Source organism: Anser anser, assembly GCF_964211835.1.
Source record: "Anser anser genome assembly, chromosome: 3".
NCBI lineage: Eukaryota > Metazoa > Chordata > Aves > Anseriformes > Anatidae > Anser > Anser anser.
In genome coordinates, this window is record NC_139722.1 from 119,038,434 (window position 1) to 119,058,875 (window position 20,442).

The following is a 20,442-nucleotide window of genomic DNA, read 5'->3' on the forward strand; positions in this document are numbered from 1 at the left end:
GAAATGCTTTATATTAACATCTATCTGTATTTCTTGCTGTGACTCACCACTCAGTCTGGTGCCTTGAATCGCCCGCCCTTCTGCTCTGTTGGACGTGTATCCAGCTGCACAACACCACTTCCCTGGTGAAACATATTTCATGTCAAAAAATGACTTGACCTCAAACCTCCTAATACTAGAGGTGTTTTGCAAATAATTCAACAGCCTGTCTTGGCTAGATATGCAATTGCTGAGCCCAAGAACAGTATTAAGGGCCAATTAGCTAGTGGCACTTAGAGGCTGAAATTAGACATGACAGAGGACAGAAAAGAAGTCCAGACAGCTTGGGAAGTCCCAGTGGTAGCGGTGTTTGTTTTTTAGGAGGGCTTCTGCTTCAACTCACTTAAACAGCATTGAGCATTTTTTGCTGTTGGCAGTGACATTTTTCCTGTTGATAAATAGGTTTTTCCTCCCAGTCAGGTCTATAAGCAATTACGCTTCAATTCAAGCCCAACATGCCTAATTTACATTACACTACCACACAGCCCCTCTGTGAATAGCTATAAAGTTGGTTTACCCACAAATCTTGTAATTCACCTTTGCGGCCAGCGTAAGCTTCAGGGCTGACACAACTACGTTGCACTGCCTCTCACAGGAGGGTGAGGAGGCTTTGCAAGAAAACAAGTCAAAAAACCACCAGAGGCTGTCACATCTGACTGAGAGACCCCATTCAGGGGGGCTGGCATTGCCCACCCATCCCCTGACCCTCACCCTGGCCACACCAGGCCCTGCAGATGCAGGGCGAGCCCCCCTTCCTCACCTCACTGCCTCACGGCTCCAGTGCCGAGGGCCGGTGGCCAACTGCCAAGGCCAACCTCCAACACCCGTCACCGTTGCCAAGGGCAGCGCGTGGCTGTCTGGGCATAATGGCAGGCGCGGTGCCCTGAGGCGGGCTTGGGGTCGGTGGTGGCCGCAGGTGAGTGCCCGCTGAGGGGCCGGGTGGGTGCGACAGGCCCGGTGCTGCGAGGGGAGACTTGTGGCTGCTGCAGGGCCCTGGAGAGGGTTGCTGGGTTTTCATAACCAAAAGGTGATCTTTGAAAATACAAACACGGAGCTGGCCGGCAGCATCCCCGCTTGTGCCTGGTCCCTCTCGTGGTCGAGTTGGGGCTGGAAGTTACCTCAGTTTGCTTTTCTGCACGGTGAGACAAGTGAGGCTGCTGTCTGCGTATTCCCGTCCCGGCAGCCCTCTCCCCTCAGACCCGGCCTGCTCTGGGTTTCAGCCCAGGAAGGCTGCCTGACACCACCTCTGCCCCTCACCTCTCCTCTCAGCGGTGCCCAGCAGCTCCTCGCCCTCCTGACTGCGGTTCCAGTCACTCCCAGACGGACACTGGCACAGCAAGCTGAAAACAAAATACACATCTTAGAAGAATAAACACGGCATTAAAGGCTATTCATTATGCCAGGATTCAGTTTGAGGAGGATTTTGTTACATTGCTCCCATTAAATGTTAGTCACAGCCAAAAATCCAGAGTAATTATCTTTATAAAGCTTTAAATATAACGTGGCACTGTTACCATATCAGTTTCTTTTATACCAGCACAGAGGGCTCAGGCTTATCTCCACGGCCAGCATGCAAACAGGCCAAATTTAGAAAGTTCCAAGCTATTTTCTCTCACTAAAGATAAAAGACATGAAAATTTTGTTTACTGGTTTGTGAATAGTGATAATTAAAGGGATGCTTTCTACTTGAAATGTTGAAACTGAAAAATGTTGCAAACTAAAAGAAGGAGTCACAAGTGCTTCCAGCAGCGGTCAGGCACCAGGCTTTGACAGAAAGCGAGTGAGAGTGCTGGCCACCAGCCCTTCCCTACCAATGCAGCTTGACCACTGATTGGAAAGATTTGTGAGAAACCAAACTGATTAAAATGGCTTTCCTAATACTAGGTATACTGGGAAAAGGGTTCATCTGAATTGGAAAGATTTCATGCTTTCAACCAAAACAATAACAGAAGCTGGCAGAATGAAAGTAGCGCTCCTGTTGATGTTTGTCAACAGATAAAGTTGTTGCTCCACAGATGTTACAAGCCCAGGATTTATGATTATAGCTTCATGAAGTGCTCCCCAGAGTACGACTGTCTCAAAGCTGTGTCAACAATCCCTTGTTTTCTGTTAAAAGGTCCTACAGGTTAAGTGATATAAATCCTATGAAGTGCACACGATTGGCAGCATTTATTTAATGAAAATCCCAGGATGCTGTAGTTATATTTTCATTGTAAAAGGCTGTTTCACTTGCTTGCAGTTTTACCTGACTCTGGGTATAAGCTTCTATCCTACCTGTCTTATTTTGATTCTGTTACTGTAGAAATTTCTAATAAAACAGGACCCAATCCGTTTGAAAAAATACTGTAAAGAAATATTAATTGTCACAGTTAAATTGTTGTGTTTGTTTTCGTGTAAATTGTTGGTTCTTAATGCTCTGAAGCAGACTTTAAACTTGGTAGGGGATCTCACTGGTGGGTAAACTGAGATAACAACATGCTTCACCATTATGTTGCAAATAATTTCACTTAAGTTTACAGAAATAATTTTGTTGCTGTGTGTGAAGTATTAAAATAATACCATGATAAGCATCTCAAAATCAACAGGAAACACTGATCATACTGAACTGGGACTAAAATTGGGATGGAGTGCAATACGTTGCCCTGTGAGCAAAAGGGAAAGTGTAGAATAAGTGCAAGTTGTGCTGTGAGTCCCATATCATGAACGAGGCAAAGGTTTTGGGGAGTAAAAATAATACCTAGTCACATAGTTCAAACGCTTATTGGACATATATACAGGGATATTGCATGAATGATGCATGGTTTGTTGTTTTTCAACCATATTTTGTGGTGTTTATCATATGCAGCACGTCTGTGTTTTCCATCAGTGCTGGTGATTCTCTGATTGCTTCTTGATGCTGCTGCTGTGCCTGTGTAACCCTGTGTCCCTTTGCTGTGTCACTGCTGCGGACACTGACAGCGAAAACACCAGTGATGGCAGGTGTTTACTTGCAGCTAGTAATTGCTGAAGCATGTGAGATGCACTTCAGTTTCAGACTTGCTTTCCAACTGTGTCATCTTGCCCACTGCAGAATGGCATCCTAGGATATGCTTGTTCTGGGTACCTCAGACACTGAGTGTGATGGTTGTGCAAGATGTGGCTCTAGCACTGTTACGAATCTCAAGGATAATCCATAAAATAAATCCAAATCTGTATGCACTGAATATTATATTCATTTATACCTTCATTGGATGTTACCAACAAAATGTTATCAATCGCAACAGAGCTCTTGTGCTCCTTAGCTTTACTAACCTATTTCCAGGGAGAACATAGTTTTTTCAGTGTTTGCAGCTTCATGGTGGAGAAAGAAGGGAAAAAAGACAAGTTTTGATCTTAAATAAGTTCCTGAAAAAATGCTGTGCAAAATCCAGGTATTTGTGCAGAAAGCACAAAGAAATACTGGAAAAATCCTCAAACACAGTATCTCGTCAGTTCCTCAGACAGTGTCAATAAGTGAGTATTGATTTCCTTGGAGCACTGCAGACTGGGCTGGTCACAGGAGCGTGTGGCTGGCACCCTGCGGGCGGTCTCAGCAGCAGTAAGCCAGGATGCAGACGAGCCCCGCAGCTCTTTGGGGTGCCACAGCACCAAGGCAGCAAGGTGCGTGCCCCTACTGCTCTGCAGCCTACGGTGCTGGCTGGGGCAGAGGCAGAGCACAGGCATTTCAGAAAGGATGGGGCAGAGCTGCGATTATGCCCAGCCCTCCTTCAGGGGTGAGGCCCATGGGTTGGGGAACGGGCTCACTCTGTGCAGGCTGACCAGAAGGGATCAGGCAGTGTTTTGATCATTTAAATAGCACCTAAGGAACAGGAGCCTGGGCTCTCTGTGTGCATGCAGATGCAGCGGGACGGCCCATTTTGGAAGCGAAACCTAGTTCCTTACAGCTGCAGGGTGGTGGGAAATAGAGAACAAGAGTACAAGAGAACAGTTTAAGCTTGTCAGCTCCGTCTAAGCATTATTAAAAACATTTCTCTTTCTGAGTTTCAGTCATAAATAGTGTAAGAGCCTTCCCTGTAGTACCTTTGTGCTGCTCCTCGCTGCAGAGTTCACACTTCATCAGAGCCCAGGACAAACGTCCTTGTCTGGAAGCTTTCCTCAGAAATGACTTCTAATGTCTCAGGCTCTAAAAGCTAGACTGCGCAGGGTACTCTGTTTTCCTTCCTACCAGGGCTTTACCCAGAAGTAACCTTATTTCTGAACTCTAAACATTAGGACTGAGTGCTGCTATAGTTGTAACCCCTACCAGAAAAATAATAATTAAAAAAAAATCTGCATTCATTCCCTTTCACAGAACAACGTACAAGAAACACAACGTAGTAAGGATTTAGGTGACAGATTTGAGTTATTGACACTTAATGATCTAATCATTAGTTGTAAGAATATACTTTGTATATGATCAGAATGAGAGTTATACAAGACTAGGGGGAAAAAAGTGTTTTAAGCAATGCCATATTTAAATGAGAGAAAGCCACTTTCTGCAGCTGACCTATTCTGGCCAGATTACATTACAAACAGTGAGCATGTACATTTGAGTGCCCACTTAAACACTTCTGAAAGTAAGCATCTTCTAATAATAATGCCATTTAAATAAAGCATGGTGTAGAGCTGGTCAAGACAGTTACAATGCCCAACAGGTTTTCTAGCATCCACATTTTACAATGTTTTCACTACACTCCGTAGACTAGAAAGGGCAGCTTTTAAGTAGCTTCAAGCATTTTATAGCCCTCCCCTACCTTTTTCTTGTTCCTATCCTGAAACACCTCTGCTGTTTTAGCTTTGTTTCAAGGAGGAGCTCAGCCACAGCCAGGGGTGTCGGACAGTGTAACAGCTGTTTTGCACGCAGTGCCTGGCTCAGGGCTGCAGGCACTTTTCGGCAGCACAGCCATGCTGCACAGGGAAAGTGTCAAGCAGCTTATTTAGCAGGGGGAAAGACAAGAGGAGCAGTTGTCAGAAATCTCCCCTCTTTGTTGCTCCAGAAATAGGCTGGCCCCAGAACTTCAGAAGACACGAAAGGCAGTAGTTACAGAAACAACAACTGACATGGTATACCTGTGGTACAAAAAGTACTTTTACCTGTTCCCAACATGGTTAGCCTTTATTCACTCTATTTTTCCTGCAGTTTTCTTTCAGAATTCCTTTCCAGAAAGGGAGCTGGTGCCTCAAAAAATCTGTTGAAATTATGCATCCTTCTGAATCGTTCTTACAACTCACCTCTTCTTGGACAGCCACAAAACACTCAATAGTAGCCAGGCAGATTGCTAAGTGGTACCATTTACAGCCTATACTGCTAATAAATAAATAAATAAATAAAATAAAAATAAAATAAAACAAAATCCCTGAGGAAAAATAAAATTAAAAAAATCCCTAAGGGGACCCTGTTTTTCCACATTTTTTGTTGTCTGTCCTATAAGTGTTGTTTTTGGAGCACAGGTTGATCCAGGGCCTGCTGAAGCTGATAGGAAGTTTCCCATTCACTTAAGCAAGCTCCAGAAATAGTCCTGACCCTTGCTTGGCCCTGCAGCCACAAGTGCTGAGACTAGCTAACAGAGGATAAAAAACCTGAAAAATAATCACAACAGAGGAAAATGCAAAGCTGGTATCCTGCAGCACACTTTCCTCAACAAGTATTTGTTGCATTACCTGAAGGAATCTTCCCATGTCAGCATCTCACTGCCTGCACCTTTTTTCCCCAAGGGATTTACCACAGAGAAATGCAATTTACGCTTTTATGCACACAGCCCAGCTGGAAGTTCATGCATTAGTTACTAACAAAGGAAGATGCTCAGGTATTGACGAAGTGATCCTAGCATCTATTTTATGCTTTAGCAAGACTTGTAACTGGGACATGTTCATTTTTTTCTCAAGTACTAAAATGGCAGGTGATCAATGTTTCCTTGGGCCTCCAAGTAATTATAGATTATAACAGTTCCTTGAATGGAAAACAGCTTAACTTAATTTTCACCTTGAAAGAGATTTCTTCTGAACAGTTTGATTACAAAAAGAACAATTTGCAAGGTGCTTCCTGTGTTTATATAGTCTCTATGTGTACTGCACATACTAAATGAGAGAAATTCACTTAAAGCTCTGTGCTCTGTCAAGTTTAAGTAGGTAAGTAGATATTTTCATGCCTTGAATATAGCTTGATTCCTGTTCTTCCTGGCATGTCAAAGTAATCTCATCTCTGTGTTTACATGTTTTTCTCTCTCCCAGTGCAGAAATTCCTTCCTTAGATGACGCCATTTTTTCTCACTCAAGGATGCTACCAGTAGATGACAGACTTCTAGACTTACAGATCTACAAACTTCTCCAGTGTGTCCACCAGAAAGACAAGAAGCAAATAGAAAAGCTGGTCCAGCACGGCTTCCCCAACCTCATTAATTTCACAGAGCCTACAGATGGGTACAGCGCCCTCTCTTTGGCCTGCACCAAGAATGACACCGACATGTGCAGCTTCTTGCTACAGCTGGGAGCTCATCCAGATGTCCAGGACAAAATGGGACGTACTCCAGCAATGAGGGCAGCTGAGCTAGGCCATGACTTGGTTCTGGACTTACTAGTAAAAGCTAAAGCAGACATGACTGCTGTTGATAATGAAGGGAAAGGTAAGTAAAAAGGAACCCGATCAGACCAGAAATAGCACAAAATGGCTCCTTACTGTGTTACGTACTTGCTATATATGTCATGCTCACTCTGAAGAGAGGAACCACAGTGGAGGGTAGGTAATACTTAAAGCTCAACAGAAGTTATTGGCCATAAGGGCTTTGGTAAAAATGAAAATTACTCTGCCTGAACAATCCAGGCCTTTAAATCATAGATCCCTCCAGTGTGTTCTCCCATGAACAGCCACATACTCAATTCTGGTAAACTCCCTGAGTTCAGAGGTCCTAAACTAGAAAACCTTTTTACATTTATATATGTGAGAGAATTTAATGGGCCTCTGATGAAGCAGTCCCTGTCCGTTCATCTGTGAAGTTTATAGCATAAATAACCTTTCTTATCGTTTACCATTACACCATAATCCTTGCTGTTTTTCTTTGCAGGTGTTTTGTTTTACTGCATTTTACCTACAAGACGTCATTATCACTGCACTCAAATTGCCCTGGATTATGGTGCAGATCTTAACAACTGTACTACTGATGGGAAGCCTATATTTCTACAAGCCTGTGAGCAAGCTCATGATATTAAAGAAATATGTCTGAATTTCTTGGAAAGAGGAGCAAATCCCAATTCAAGAGACCCAGTATGAATATTTCAGTAACTAAGAATGTGTATACAGGAGTAAAGAATGGTTACCAGACTGGAATATATAACCGTAAATCCTCACATTAAAATAACACAGCAGTGGCAATCTCATAACTCTGTGTGGATGTCTATTCCCTTCTTTATCAACATTTTTTTGCAGGAACAGAGATTTAAGTCTTCTGCTTGAATCATGTATCCCGAGTTAGATTTTTGTAGGTTAGAGTGCAAATATTTAAAAAACAAGGTGTAAGTGTGCCAACTCCTAAGAGTTCTAGTTCACTGTACTTCAGCTGGATGTGCCCCAAGGTTTTCAGGGTTGAAGTAGGATTTACTAAAAAGGGAGTCCAACAGGAAAAACATGAAGGGGAATCAAGGTAGTGATGAGACGTAAGAAACTGTTTTCTCCCTTTTGTACATCTTAGTCATGTATTTGTTTACTTGCTAAATTTATTAATGGCATTAAGGACTGAAGCCCTGTGCTACTGATAAAGTCATAGAATCATTGAATCATTTAGGTTGGAAAAGACCTTCAGGATTATCAGGCTTTCCCTTAGAGCTACTCATGGCTTTTGCTGTAGTCCTAGCATTTGCAGCATCCTTCCTAGTTTTTAGCTAGACCAAAACATTTTGCATTACCAATATTTGGACATCTTTATCACATCCTCTGAGGCACATTCCTACCTTCTGCACTCTGCATGCCTGCAATATGTTGAGAAACCTGCATTTTGGTTTTAATACGGCAGACACATACCTGGCAACATAATGGGAATGTTTTGCTAGGCCCAAAGAAAGTTATCAGGGAATAAAGCATGGTTTGGTACAATGAAATCCACAGCTCATTGTCTGCTTCCTGCCCTTCCTTTATCTCTGCCCCTCTGTATAGCAGCAAGTAAGAGATTTTAAGAGTTGCTGTGGGCCATTAGGCTAATAGGAGGCTATCCCTGATCTGAGAGGTGTTTTATTCTTGAGACAGTCACCAAATTTACCAAAGTCATAGTTACTTATGCTCTTTCAAGACATAAGTGGTATTTTGTGTTAAATCTTTATACACGAGAGCATGCACCCAGAAAAAAAAAAAAAAAAAAGGATTTCCTCAAATAAGGAATTGATTTTTGTGTGGCTATTCAGGTGACTCAGGTTACTAACATAGTTGAGTCACTAGGATTTGACTACTCCTGTTTTAGAAGCATTAAGACTAGATTCCTAAAGTTTTCCTACAACCGCCGTTGAAAGTATTAGACACTTCTACTTTTTTCAATAACACCTAAAAGGAGGCCTTCATTTTATGCTGCCTTGCAACAATCAGATCGTGTTGTGCCAGAGGACTCTTGCAACCTGATTTAGCACACAATGCAAATTCTGAATTGTTTTCTTGCTACCTTGCAGGCCACGGGTCGCACAGCCTTAATGGAAGCAGCACGAGAAGGTGTTCTTGAGCTGGTGCGTGGTATACTTGAGAGAAGAGTCGACGTTAACCTATTTGACAATGAAAGACACAATGCTGCACATTTTGCAGCCAAAGGAGGCTTTTTTGAGGTATCATCATTTGTGGTGTTGAACAGCTTGCTGCAAAGCCAGACCATTATTTATTTATCTATTTGGAGTCCAGTATCTCAGCTGATCAAAGCACAGTAATTACCAGTTAAAAGCCACTTCTTTTTGAGTATCAAAGGGAAGCCAGAAGTGACAGAATCTCTCTCATAATTGTAGAGCTTTTTTGCCAAGGTACCCCAGAGTGTGTGTTACTGTGGCTGTCTGGTGTGAATAGCTCCTTTGGAGAGCTTGTTTACCCCAACATGTATCATGTCACAGTTGTGTAACATGGATGAAACCTTCCCATGGTAAGAAAGGCAGATACAAAAGGCTGCAGGTGGGCCATTTCTTCCCTATGTCTCCCCAGCTACTGTCTTTAAAGTATACAAAATTATGCAATTTTAATTATGCACATGATTATGCATAGTTACTTGAAGATGGCAGGCCTGCAAGAGCAAAGGTTGTTCTTGATATCTACAACTGAAGGAAGTTTTTAATTCCTGAGTAAAGTAAGCACGTACTATAGAAAACATGAGTGTTATGCGTGCATGGATCAGCTGGGCAAGGGAGAAGAGAAGTTCACTATGTAAACTGGGAATATATGATACTGCATTTCATTTGTAAATCATTCTCACAGTTCCCCCCTCCTAAGAAACACAGATGACTTTTGCTGATAATGTCTTTGCTTTTCTAGATCCTGAGGATTATTTCAGCTTATAATGGAGACTTGGGCCTGATCGCTATGAATGGTAACACACCACTTCATTATGCTGCAGAGGGAGGATTTGCGAATTGCTGCAAGTTTATAGGACAAAGAGGTACATTAAGAAGTTACTTTATGACTATTGCATATATTATTTTTCTGTGTTAGAGGAAAGACTGACATCACTTGGGCATCTGTGAAGGAATTGACTCTCTGGGGTATCACGTGACAAGTGCAATTCTCAGTGAGAAATACCTAATATAGGCTATTGCTATTTACTTCTACTAGTGTGGCTAAGATGAAATAAAACATTTCTCAAGGAAATCAACAGAATCATCATGGGTTTGTATAACTTAGAACTGGACAATATTAAGTGGTTTTGGTTTTGTTTTCAGAAATATTGCATCAAAACTTCCAACAGAAAATTAATTTTTAGTTTGCTGATCATTTTAACAACCTGATCTCACTGTAGTCATGGGGAAAACTTAGCACCTGTGGGTATTAAAACATACTCCAAATAAGCTATGATCATTTTCTAAGTTGTGCAAATGATCATATCACTTCCAGTTTTCTTTCCATAGGACCATGTAAAATCATATGTTATGTTCTTGTGGTCCAAATATTTAGCTTACAGTCCATTAACAAATCACAAGGCTGGCATACAGAAGAGTGAGTAACATCTTAATCTTAGTTTCTTCTTAAATTTGGTCGCTACTTTAAGTAAAAATGTAAAACTTTCACTGAACTTCTCCTTTCCCATATGTATTCATGAGTAGACAGAGTAGAGTATGGGTTGCCTGATGAATCTCCCTTTGGAAAACAAATACGGATGTGTGCCTAGCTTTCCAGGTTGGGATCACTGATGTGGTTGCATTTACTATTGTTATTTATAGTTAAGACTGTATAAAATTGTAGACTTGTGCTAATTAGCTACACATATCTTACAAGACTCTTACATTAAGTAATTGTCAATTATTAATTCCATTGCATTATCAGTGAAAGCATGTCTATATTGTTAGGCTGTGATCCTACGTGGACAAACTTGTTGGCAAAGACTCCAAGAGCTGTTGCCAAGGAAGGTGGTTTTAAAGCAGCAGTAACCGAATTGCGTAAAATTGAAAATAACTTTAAAAAACAGTCCAAGCCCGGAGCTAAAGAGAACAACCCCCAGTGGGCACTGAGACTATACGACTGGTCCTTAGAGCACCAGGCTGCCCTCCGGAAGGCATTTGAGGCCGTCGACCAAGGAGATGGAACGGTAGCTAAGGATGATTTCATATCAGTTATTCAGAAGCGGTGTGCCTTTGTGGACACTGAGCAAATACAAACTATTGCTGAAGCACATGAAAGATCTGACCCTGAAGGAATCAACACTGAAGAATTTTTTAAAGGCTCTAAATACTTGCAGAAAAACTGTCTTATAACATCTTATGGACCCAAAGGAAAGAAAGGAAAGAAAGGGAAGAAACGAAGAGGCAAAAGAGGCATTGCCGTCCCCATGCCAATTTGCATTATTCCAAAGAGTGCGTGTCCACTTAGGGAAGATGGCTTCCCTGTATACATGATTGAGGCTGTTCAGAACATTGCTGATAGCTACCGTTTTAACCGAGACCACCCATCTCCCCACCCCGTGCACGACGACCGTGCCTGGTATATAGATGAACCAAGGAAAATGTACATGAACATTAACTTCCTTGTCAGGGCAGGAGACGTTCTGTCTCTACAGAAAGCATTTGAGGAGGGTGTGCCAGTAGACATAAAAGATAAGTATTACAAAACACCTTTGATGGCTGCATGTGCAAGTGGGAACATAGACTTTGTGCAGTATCTTCTGGAAAAGGGGTAAGATCATTCCAAAGATTTTTTTTTAATTGCTATTTTGGGAGCATAAATTTCCAATAAACATTTGGATGCAACAGACTATAGTTTTCGTATGCATGCTATTTAACATAATAATTCCATAAGATGCTGAATTATGGAGGTTTAGTTTATTATTTTTTTACATTTTAGTAATGAGGAAATAAAAACATCTAAAGGCAAGTTTCCCAGACCTGAAATTGTTGTCTGAGCTACTGACATTTCACTTAGATGCAGGGTACCTAATCTACTGAAGCTGTGGCTAGTTTATATCCACGTCTCAAGTAGTGCATCTTCAAAAGAACTTTCAAAATTAGATGAATGATTTTTTGGAAATCTGACTTAAGTGGCTAGCCTGAAATCATTGAGATACTCCTAGATGAATCATCAAGGAAGTCTCAGACTTCCCTGTTCCACATGCCAGAGCTTTTGCATGCAAATGTTTTAAGAGAATCAGCCCTACCACGAATCACTTTCCTCTGCAGCCTCAGCAGGCTGAGGCAGCAGGATTTACACCAGAAGTGCACGTTGCTATTTAGTCTGTTCCCCTCTTCAGAAGTGCTTCAGCAGTTTTGTAGCCTACAGATACGCCTGTGAAAAACCTTCATAACAGCTTAAAAATGAAAGCAATTTAAGAAAAAATCAGTCATATTTATGTAATAGCATAATCTCTTCTTTTTTTATGATCAAACTGCCGTAGTCCTACATTCAGATAACTGCTTAAGTGAACATTTTTCAAAGACAATATTTACGTTAGCTTTGTTCTCTACCTATTGCTGGAATTCATTTTAATGTTCATTTCTAAGGATAAGTGTCTCTAGTCATTGCTCTAGATCCTGCAGAGACTTAACAGCACATACAAATTTATGCACCCTGGTAATTACACTGACATTCCTGCAGCATATGTAAAGCTGCGTAAGTGTGTATATTCTGGTCTTCCAAAGATAAGGATGCAAGAGTTATCAAATTAATCTAGCAAATTTATCTCCACTGCTTTCATCAGACCTCATTAGACAGTACAGGAGTCACATCTCATCATATTTAGACCTAGAAATGCAATAATAGTTTAAAAAAATGTTCTAGTTTTGAGATTTTAAATTGATTGAAATCAGAAAGGAGAGGAAAGTTTTCAGTACAGTTTTAGCTTTGCATCTTTCAACATTGTGGACTTTCCAACACTTCCATTTTGGCATGGGAATTTAAATACTTTTTACAATATGACCATTTCAGTATTACAAATACATACCAAATAGAAAATGAAATATTTATCTAGAGCTATAAAAAACGCTGAGGTTTAAGCATAAATCAGTGGTATCTACTTTCTACCTTGTTCCAGAAAGATTCAGAAATAAGGCAAATTCACCAATGTTTGATCCAAAGAAAATGCTGAAGAATTTTTAAGTCAGTGGTGTGTCTTTCCTGTTCCCTTCAATCAGTTTGTTTCCAACAGAATGAAGTTAACAAAAGAGACTCAGGGACAGAAAGAGGATCGGTCCAGGCATGGGGAGTGGGAAGGGAGAGAAAGTAGAATAAGTGGAACCCTGTATTTTAAATGAGAAATATAGAGGAAATGACATCTGCATACAAGTAAGTCATAATAGCTAAGCAACTGAAAGATAACAAAGATAAAACCGTTAGATCTGGGGAATTTACTGCTATATGATCTCAACAAAGGCAGAATTCTGAAACAGATTAAAAATTTAAGCAAGAAGAGATGAATAGATTAGTCTGTTCTTTTGATCTACAGTTAAATATTAACCATCTGATCAGATAAGCAAAAAAGCTCTCTGGGCAAGCAGCTTTCTTCTTAGTTTTTCTTCCCTCTCCCTCCCTCTGTGTCTTTCGGGCAGACATCAGCTCTTTGTCCCTTATTCAGTTCAGGACCTCTAGGCTGTCCTAAACACAATGGAAAGTACTTCATTGTGCAGGAGTTTTACGGGACTCCCTCAGGAGGTTTTGACCCCTTCTGAACCCACGCATGGCACACGTGGGAGACAACAGATCCAGGTATGGTCATGGACCATGCTTTGTTCAAAGACATTGGGAACCATATTTCTTCCCTTTTAACGCTACAAAGGGGCACTAGTGGCTCTTGTTCCCCGAGCCTTGCCTTTCCATGACCCCGGCTGAAAAGCTCCCAAGGCAGCCAGCTGCTAAAGAGCTGGTAATGCTTTTCCCCAAGATTCATCTGAAGGCAGCACACTGCAAATATCACCCCAAAACCAGCCCTTGCAGCCTCCAGAACATGCCATTACTAACCTGGGAGGCAGAAGGATCTAGACCAGTGACACGGTAGCTGAAAAGGTTTTAAATCCTCAGCTTTTCTGTAATAGATCTTCTCTAACTCATTTTTAAATAGTGCAGGAAGCAGTTTTGCCATATATTTTGGAGCACGTGTTCTTGGCCTAGAAGTTTTCTTTTTTGGATTCCTTAACCTGTCTTTGGCCATCCTCAGTGAAGCTGGAGCACAAACACTACGAGCATTTTACAGAAGGACTAAGTTGCCCCAAAGCTTATTTTACTCTGTATGTGTGAAAACTTCCCTGGGGAGGACCCTGTATCAGCTTAGAGAGGACCATGATCACCACTCAGGCACACACTTACAATGAATATGACAAGCTACATATCACATTCTAAAACAGTTTCAAAGTAGCAGTAGCAATATGAAAACACTTATTTACATTGAATATGCCACTACAGTGTGGAGTTATCATTGATTGTACTTAGAGCTGTGGAAGTTACTGTATTTAGTATCTGGCATCATCTGCCACAACTCCTCTTACTCTTTTGTAGGGCCGACGTGAACGCAACAGACAATTTCATGTGGACTCCCCTCCACCACGCTTGCTATAATGGACATCTAGAGATTGCTGAGCTGATAGTGAAGGCTGGAGGAGCAGTGGATGCACCTGCAATAGGCAATGCAACCCCACTAATGAGAGCCATTGAGATCTGTAGATTGGACATGGTACATTTTTTAATCAATGCAGGTGCTGACATCCAAACAACAAACAGCAACGGTAAATATCAATGTCTCCCCAAAAGGACTGCTTAAGTGCATACAGGTTTTATAAGAAAAATAAGTTATTGGAATGTTTTGAGTAGTATTCTGAATTTATGACTGGTGTCAGGATTACAATGAAGGTAAAGTTAAGTTCATTTAGTTTTCTACAGTATGGAATCACTATTCTAACTAGTCAGCTTTCCTGCTTTTTATGCACCTATAAAATAAAGTTACATGATTAATTACATGATTAATAAGTACAACCTCCCAAACCAAGACTGTGGCTGAAAACATCCCTGATAAAGCTGTTACTCCTCACACGATAACATCTAGAGATGTAAGTGGCTTTAAATGAAAAAAAAATCTAGGCAGTTATTAGTATTATTGAAAGGAAAAGTAGATTTTAGTTCTGGCCAGTGTGTATTCTGCCACACATTTAGACTGCCTGTAATTTTGTATGCACAGACAACACTAGTTAAATAAAAAATTTCTTGCTGCTTAGCCTGTAAATACTACTCCCCGAGATAAAAGCGACTAACAGAAAGACAAATCTGAACTGATACTGAAGGGTTGCCTCCTCACAGCAGACCCTTCAATGACTATTATTGTCTCTGTTTTAAGAGTAATTTAAACAGTTAACATCGCTTTTTCAGCCCTTGCTATGATGTAGGAAGCAACGCTGCTACGTAATGAGACTTCCTTTCCCAAAATGCCTAGAAGGTGAAACCCTGCTTGTAGAAGCACTGTGTACTCTGCATTTCTGTTATCATGGGAAATTCTATATAACTGATGGTGGCAGTTTGGTCTCGCCATTACTTTAAGGCCTCATCTCATAAGATTTAGAAGAGTTTTTCCTTTATTAGGTTCTGAAGGGGTTCAGCCCCACTTAGACCACAGGGCTTTCCCTTGACTCCTTGCCAGCCACAGAGCAACCACTGGCAGGGGCAGATACCAACAATAACTGTCTAAATTCCAAACCCCGTAATATACTAGCCATTCCCAAGTGCTAAATGCTCTCACCTCTCAAAGATCAAGGTTACAACCTGCAGGACCAGTATATTAAGATGCAAACATCAGGACATTTAGAGCAAAGCAACCACTTCCAAGAATTCCTTCAATATCTTGTTTCAGGGCTCGTTTCTGCAAGCCCTTATTTCTGCAAGCAGTGCTGATGCCTGCCAGCCCTCACACCAACATCAGGCAGCCTACTGGCACATTGAAGGGCTAATAAATTAGATGCCTAATTAAGTTCTGTTGACTGTAGTGTCATTATTCAGTTACAACAACAAGTGTCAAGATTTATTTTCATGGCTTAAACAGGTGTTTATTTTCAAATACAGGAAAGAACGCTCTTGATATTGCTAAGGTATTTGCAGATTCTAGAATAATCGATCTGCTTCAAAATAAACTGGACAATTTACTAAAGGTATCAGAAAAAAAAGGAGCAGAGAAAGAAAAAGTTGCAAAGCCAAGGTCACCTTCTACACTGATACCTGCAGAGATGCAAGCTGTGAAAAAAGAGGTATGAGAGATGGGGAGAAAGGACTGATTTGTTAGTAGAGCATTTATTTCTTCAGTTGCCATCAAAGTCTGTATAAAGCAGTAAGGTTTGTTAAAGTATTCTCAGAAGCAGGGCTTGTTTTTGCCAGTACTACTACTTGTTCATTGTTCAAAACGGTGACTTGATAATTTATATGAATTTTGTGGCTTCTCTGAACTCACTGCAGAATTATGTCCTTTACCACTGACAAGGAATGTAAAAATCTTTCCTCCTTTCCTTCCCCCTAAAGTTAATGATCACCTAACTTTGATACCCAAATACTGAAAACTGCTAACCATAGTTTCTCAAAGGAAGCACATGTTTCTTCAAAGGATAAGACCAATTCAAGGCCCTTCAAGTCGGCAGAAGCATCTTTTTCCTCTTCTAAATTGAGCATACTGGGTTGATATCAGGCTTGCTGACTTCTGATTTTCCCATTTGTCTCATATCCAACTTCCACTGTTGAGAAGAGTCCTATTTCTTAAAGCCCACAGCGATGCGTTTGGCTGTTGTACTTGCCAATGCATTTTCTGCACCCTCCTGGAGCCTTGAGTACCTTACTATTTTCCCATCACGCACTGACATCAGCCTCAGTGACCATATTCTGATTACCTTATTGTGGATGAAGTCTTCCTGATTTACCAGTGTTACCTGCTAATCAGACCTAGGATTCTATTTAGAGAGAAAATGCAGTTATATCTGCATTGCTGGCAGTCTCCTTCATCAGTCCCGCCCTGGATGTCATAGTAAACGTGTCACAGTAGCCACATGGCTGGTTTCTGCCTTTTGAAAGTGTTTTAAGTTTCTTAGGGGTAGTTTCTTAGGGTTAGCATAGGATTTTCACAGAAGGGAGGACGACAACTTCTGACACTCACTCATCACCTGCCACAGGATGGAAACACCAGTGGTACTAGGTGATAGTCTAGTGAGTCTTGAAAAGCAGTTAATGTTTTAATGTCCAAGAAGGAGAGTCATCCCCTACTTTTTAAAGTACTTCCCTCACAAATTTCTGATATATAAAAAAACAGCTTCAAGAAAAACAGATCCTGAATATATTCAGAAAACACATACACACTGTGAATGGATGGTAAAACAAGTATCAGAGGATGTATGCTTTGCTTCCAAACGCAACATGTTTGTGCAATGGATTAACCACTTCTCTTTTAGCTTTTACAGGTATCTCTGGCAGTTGTAGAAAAACCTGATATTGAAAAAGCAGCAGATTCCCTTAAGGACAGTGTTATTTATCTGAACTCGCTGATAACCAGTGGTGCTACTAAGAAAGAAGACATCACATTCGAACCCAGAAAAGTATGTACAGTAGCAAACCTTAAGTACAGTTTATGTTAAAGGTAGACAGATCACATTCTTTGCAGGTCAGTATGTAGAGTTTGGTCACTTCATTAGTGGAAGCTGGACCAATTATACTAGCAAGGAGTCTGGCCCAGAGTCAAAGTGTATTAGCAAAGCGCCCAGCATTTTGCATGACGTGCAGCTCAGAGCCAATGCTTCATTCCAGTCATGTCTTCAGAAGCTGACATTTCTCACATTGTACATTTCTGAACAGCTGATTAGAAAACTTGGCATTCCAACAAAATTCAATGGCTTCACAGTTTTAGCAAAGATGTTGTAGAAGGGTTCACAGTTGATTCCAGTAGGTTTGTTCTAGATCTTGTTTGCTTTCACCTTCAGTTACTGAAAGTCAGGAACATAGGAATAGCTTCTTTCAGAGAGAGAAAGATCTCTTGAAAAGTAGGTGTTTCCAACATGATTCAATCCTGGATCAATTCTGTTTTCTAGCTAGTTATGATTTTGTTAGTTTTTTTTTTGTCTCCTCTGTGAGCAGGCCTTACTGTAGATCCAAAACAAGAATAAACTGATGAAAGGACTTTACAATTTAACTAACTTATAGGTGATATGACATGGAGTAGAGATTGCCACAAACCAACGATAAACCTAAAAGGTGATATGTATGTCTGTATGTATGTCTATGTGTATTATAACAAATCATGGAAATTGAGCTTTCCTTTAAAACTAGGATGAAAGTAGACCACATTAAATAAAAATGCAACCATGTTCATGGTATGAATTTTAATATTCACACAGAACACTTAAGGGATAGGAGTCATTGTTTATGGAACCAGCACCAACTTCTAACTTGCCTTATCAAACACTTATTACCTGATTACTTATGTCGGTGACACTGAATGAAATGAATCACAGCACATTAAACATTTACCTCCTGGAGTTAAAATAATGAAGGTATCACTTTTGTATTAGGGACCTGTTAATACTCACTCACAAATAATTGAGAAAAGGAAACAGGATCATGGAGACAATTATATATATATATATATATATACACGCACACACACATGTATATATGTTAAAGGAAACAAATACCATTACTGACCAAGAAGTTTTGAAGTTTTGTTTGGAATTTACCGTTTCCCTAACTCTGACTTGTGCTAGTTTCTGCAGTGGTCTCAGGGAAATAAGGCTATGCTGCCAATGACTCTGGTTAATTACTGTATTCCACTCAGAGGATCTTGGGCCTGAGTCAGTCATTCTAAACAAACAGCTTTGGGTCTTCTTCCCTGCCATTAGCCCTGAGCTGGGCCCTCAGCATATTACAGATTAGAAGTGACAAGAGTGCTCTGCTTGTATATACAAGATGATGTGGTACCTGCAGGGAAGCTGCACTGGTTTTCTTCTACATCTCAGGATAGAAAGGGGGGCTACAACATAGCTTGGTTTAACTGTTTTCTTAATGCAGAAGCCCTGCCCAGATTAACTACAACTACCTTCATTTTCTAGATTTGGACCCCTGAAGCCACAACAAAGGAACTGGTAAGAAAGCAAGAATTGCTCCGGGAGCGCTCTACTCTTGACGGCAACTCAGAAGTCTTCTTGACCCCCTTTAAGAGAAAGGTTATGGAATAAGCATATCAGCAACAAGAAGCTACTTCAACACATATTTCAAGGGGACAAAGATCAAAGAAGGCTACACCTTTGTAAGAAAAGAATCACGTAGTGCTTAGTAAATGCATCTCAGTTATGATAAAACATCTAGCAGGTTTTTCCTCTGTAAATTACGTTGCTCATACAGACTTTTGTTAAGAGCTTAGTACTGAAAAAGGTTTATCCTCATTATTCTAAGTATTGGAGCTCAGTGTATTTTACAGAACAGCAACTTGTGACACATTCTTTTTAAGGGGTTGGCTTTATGAGGCTATTTTTCACCCCAAGATAAAACTTTTTCATAGACAGTTATAGGGTTGCCCTTCCCACTGAAAGGGCATTAAAATATAAGGATAGGAATATGGGATTTCAGATTTCAGACATGTTCTTGGTTGTCTGCAAAGTCAAGAGAAAATATAGGAGTTAATAGCCCAGACTACCACTGTTGAGTATGCTGCCTTAATGTTCTCTCTCAGACACATACCTCTCCCCTCACTCACTGAGGATATATGACCCAACCGCACTATTGCAAAGCTGTTATCAGAATAATTGTATATTTTCAAACCTTGAGAAACATTCAGAAATTTTGTGAAGGCAGGTTCTTGCATTAAGAGCTACATACAAAACCAATCCAAACCAACCCTTGCCCTCTCACATGAGGTAAGTCATTTGAGATGTTGTCCTGCCACTGAGTTATATGGATGGGGAGAAGTTAGCATCTTAAAAAAATGATCTGACCAGGCTGCTGTAATTTAGTGTAGAGGTTCTGAAATTTTGTTGTAGCAAGCATATAACATCAAGATTTGTGTTATGACCAGGATGAAATAGCACAGATTCTGCTGAAGGATGGAGCATCTCTTGAATTCTGTTCGGTATATCTGCAAAATAGTTGAGAGCACAGAAGTGAGCTTGATTTGGAGCTTCTAAAAGGTAACAACAGATGAGCTTTGGGTGGGCAGAGGCTGAAAATACTGGAAATGTTTAGCTAAGAAGTGGGAGGGAATGCTATGAAAGATATCTAAAGCAGCAAAGAACGTGGAGAACTGAACCAAAACCTATTCTTTTGTAGAGTACAAGAACAGCCAGAACACTGAAAAAACAGGAAAGCAGCACACATTAAATAACACTGTACAATGTGTAAATATCCTACGGAACCCTCTGCCCAATTATCCTTGGAAGCTTAAAAAAATATTTACATAGAGCATGAGAAGAGTCTCGTTAGCTAATGCATAAGGGATAAAATCCCTTGTGTTTCAGGACCTCAGCTAATTACTGTCTGCACATAGTACAGAGTTTTCTAGCAATGCAGTTCACTCCTTGATCATCCAGTGTAGTGATGTTCATGTTCCCCAGGAAAGAAAGCCACTGGCCTGGACAAACACTGTAAATTTGATCAGCATCTGGTTTGATAGCATGCATTTTAAAATTTATTTTTATGCTGAGATAAAATATGCTGAGATGGCCTCAAGAGCCATCTGGCTCCAGAATACAGCTACTTTTCAAGATTTGTTTTCAATTTTACTG

General features: G+C 40.6%; 2 protein-coding genes across 4 annotated transcripts in view; one reads left to right on the forward strand and one right to left on the reverse strand.

Moving 5' to 3' along the window:
- LOC310896547 (uncharacterized protein) overlaps nt 1-3,069 on the reverse strand; it is a 28,106-nt gene extending 25,037 nt beyond the window's left edge. The window contains exons 1-3 of the mRNA XM_083828963.1: nt 1,470-3,069; nt 1,297-1,379; nt 48-122 (exon numbers count right to left, since the gene is read on the reverse strand). Coding sequence (XP_083685089.1) covers nt 48-122; nt 1,297-1,379; nt 1,470-1,480 — 169 coding nt within the window. The 5' untranslated portion in view covers nt 1,481-3,069. The remainder of the gene's footprint in view (nt 1-47; nt 123-1,296; nt 1,380-1,469) is intronic.
- Nucleotides 51-18,914, forward strand: ANKEF1 (ankyrin repeat and EF-hand domain containing 1). Of its 3 annotated transcripts, none has more exons than XM_083828912.1 (10): nt 51-955; nt 6,289-6,680; nt 7,119-7,318; nt 8,707-8,856; nt 9,548-9,671; nt 10,576-11,398; nt 14,207-14,433; nt 15,758-15,939; nt 17,125-17,268; nt 18,775-18,914. In XM_083828912.1, the coding sequence occupies exons 2-10, from the start codon at nt 6,335-6,337 to the stop codon at nt 18,898-18,900; spliced, it is 2,322 nt and encodes a 773-aa protein (XP_083685038.1). In that variant the 5' UTR covers nt 51-955; nt 6,289-6,334; the 3' UTR covers nt 18,901-18,914. The 3 variants fall into 3 exon arrangements, with proteins under 3 accessions (XP_083685038.1, XP_083685039.1, XP_083685040.1); XM_083828913.1 differs by having other exon boundaries at nt 6,294-6,680; XM_083828914.1 differs by lacking the exon at nt 51-955 and having other exon boundaries at nt 6,519-6,680; nt 7,119-7,241.
- Nucleotides 18,915-20,442: the final 1,528 nt, after the last annotated feature.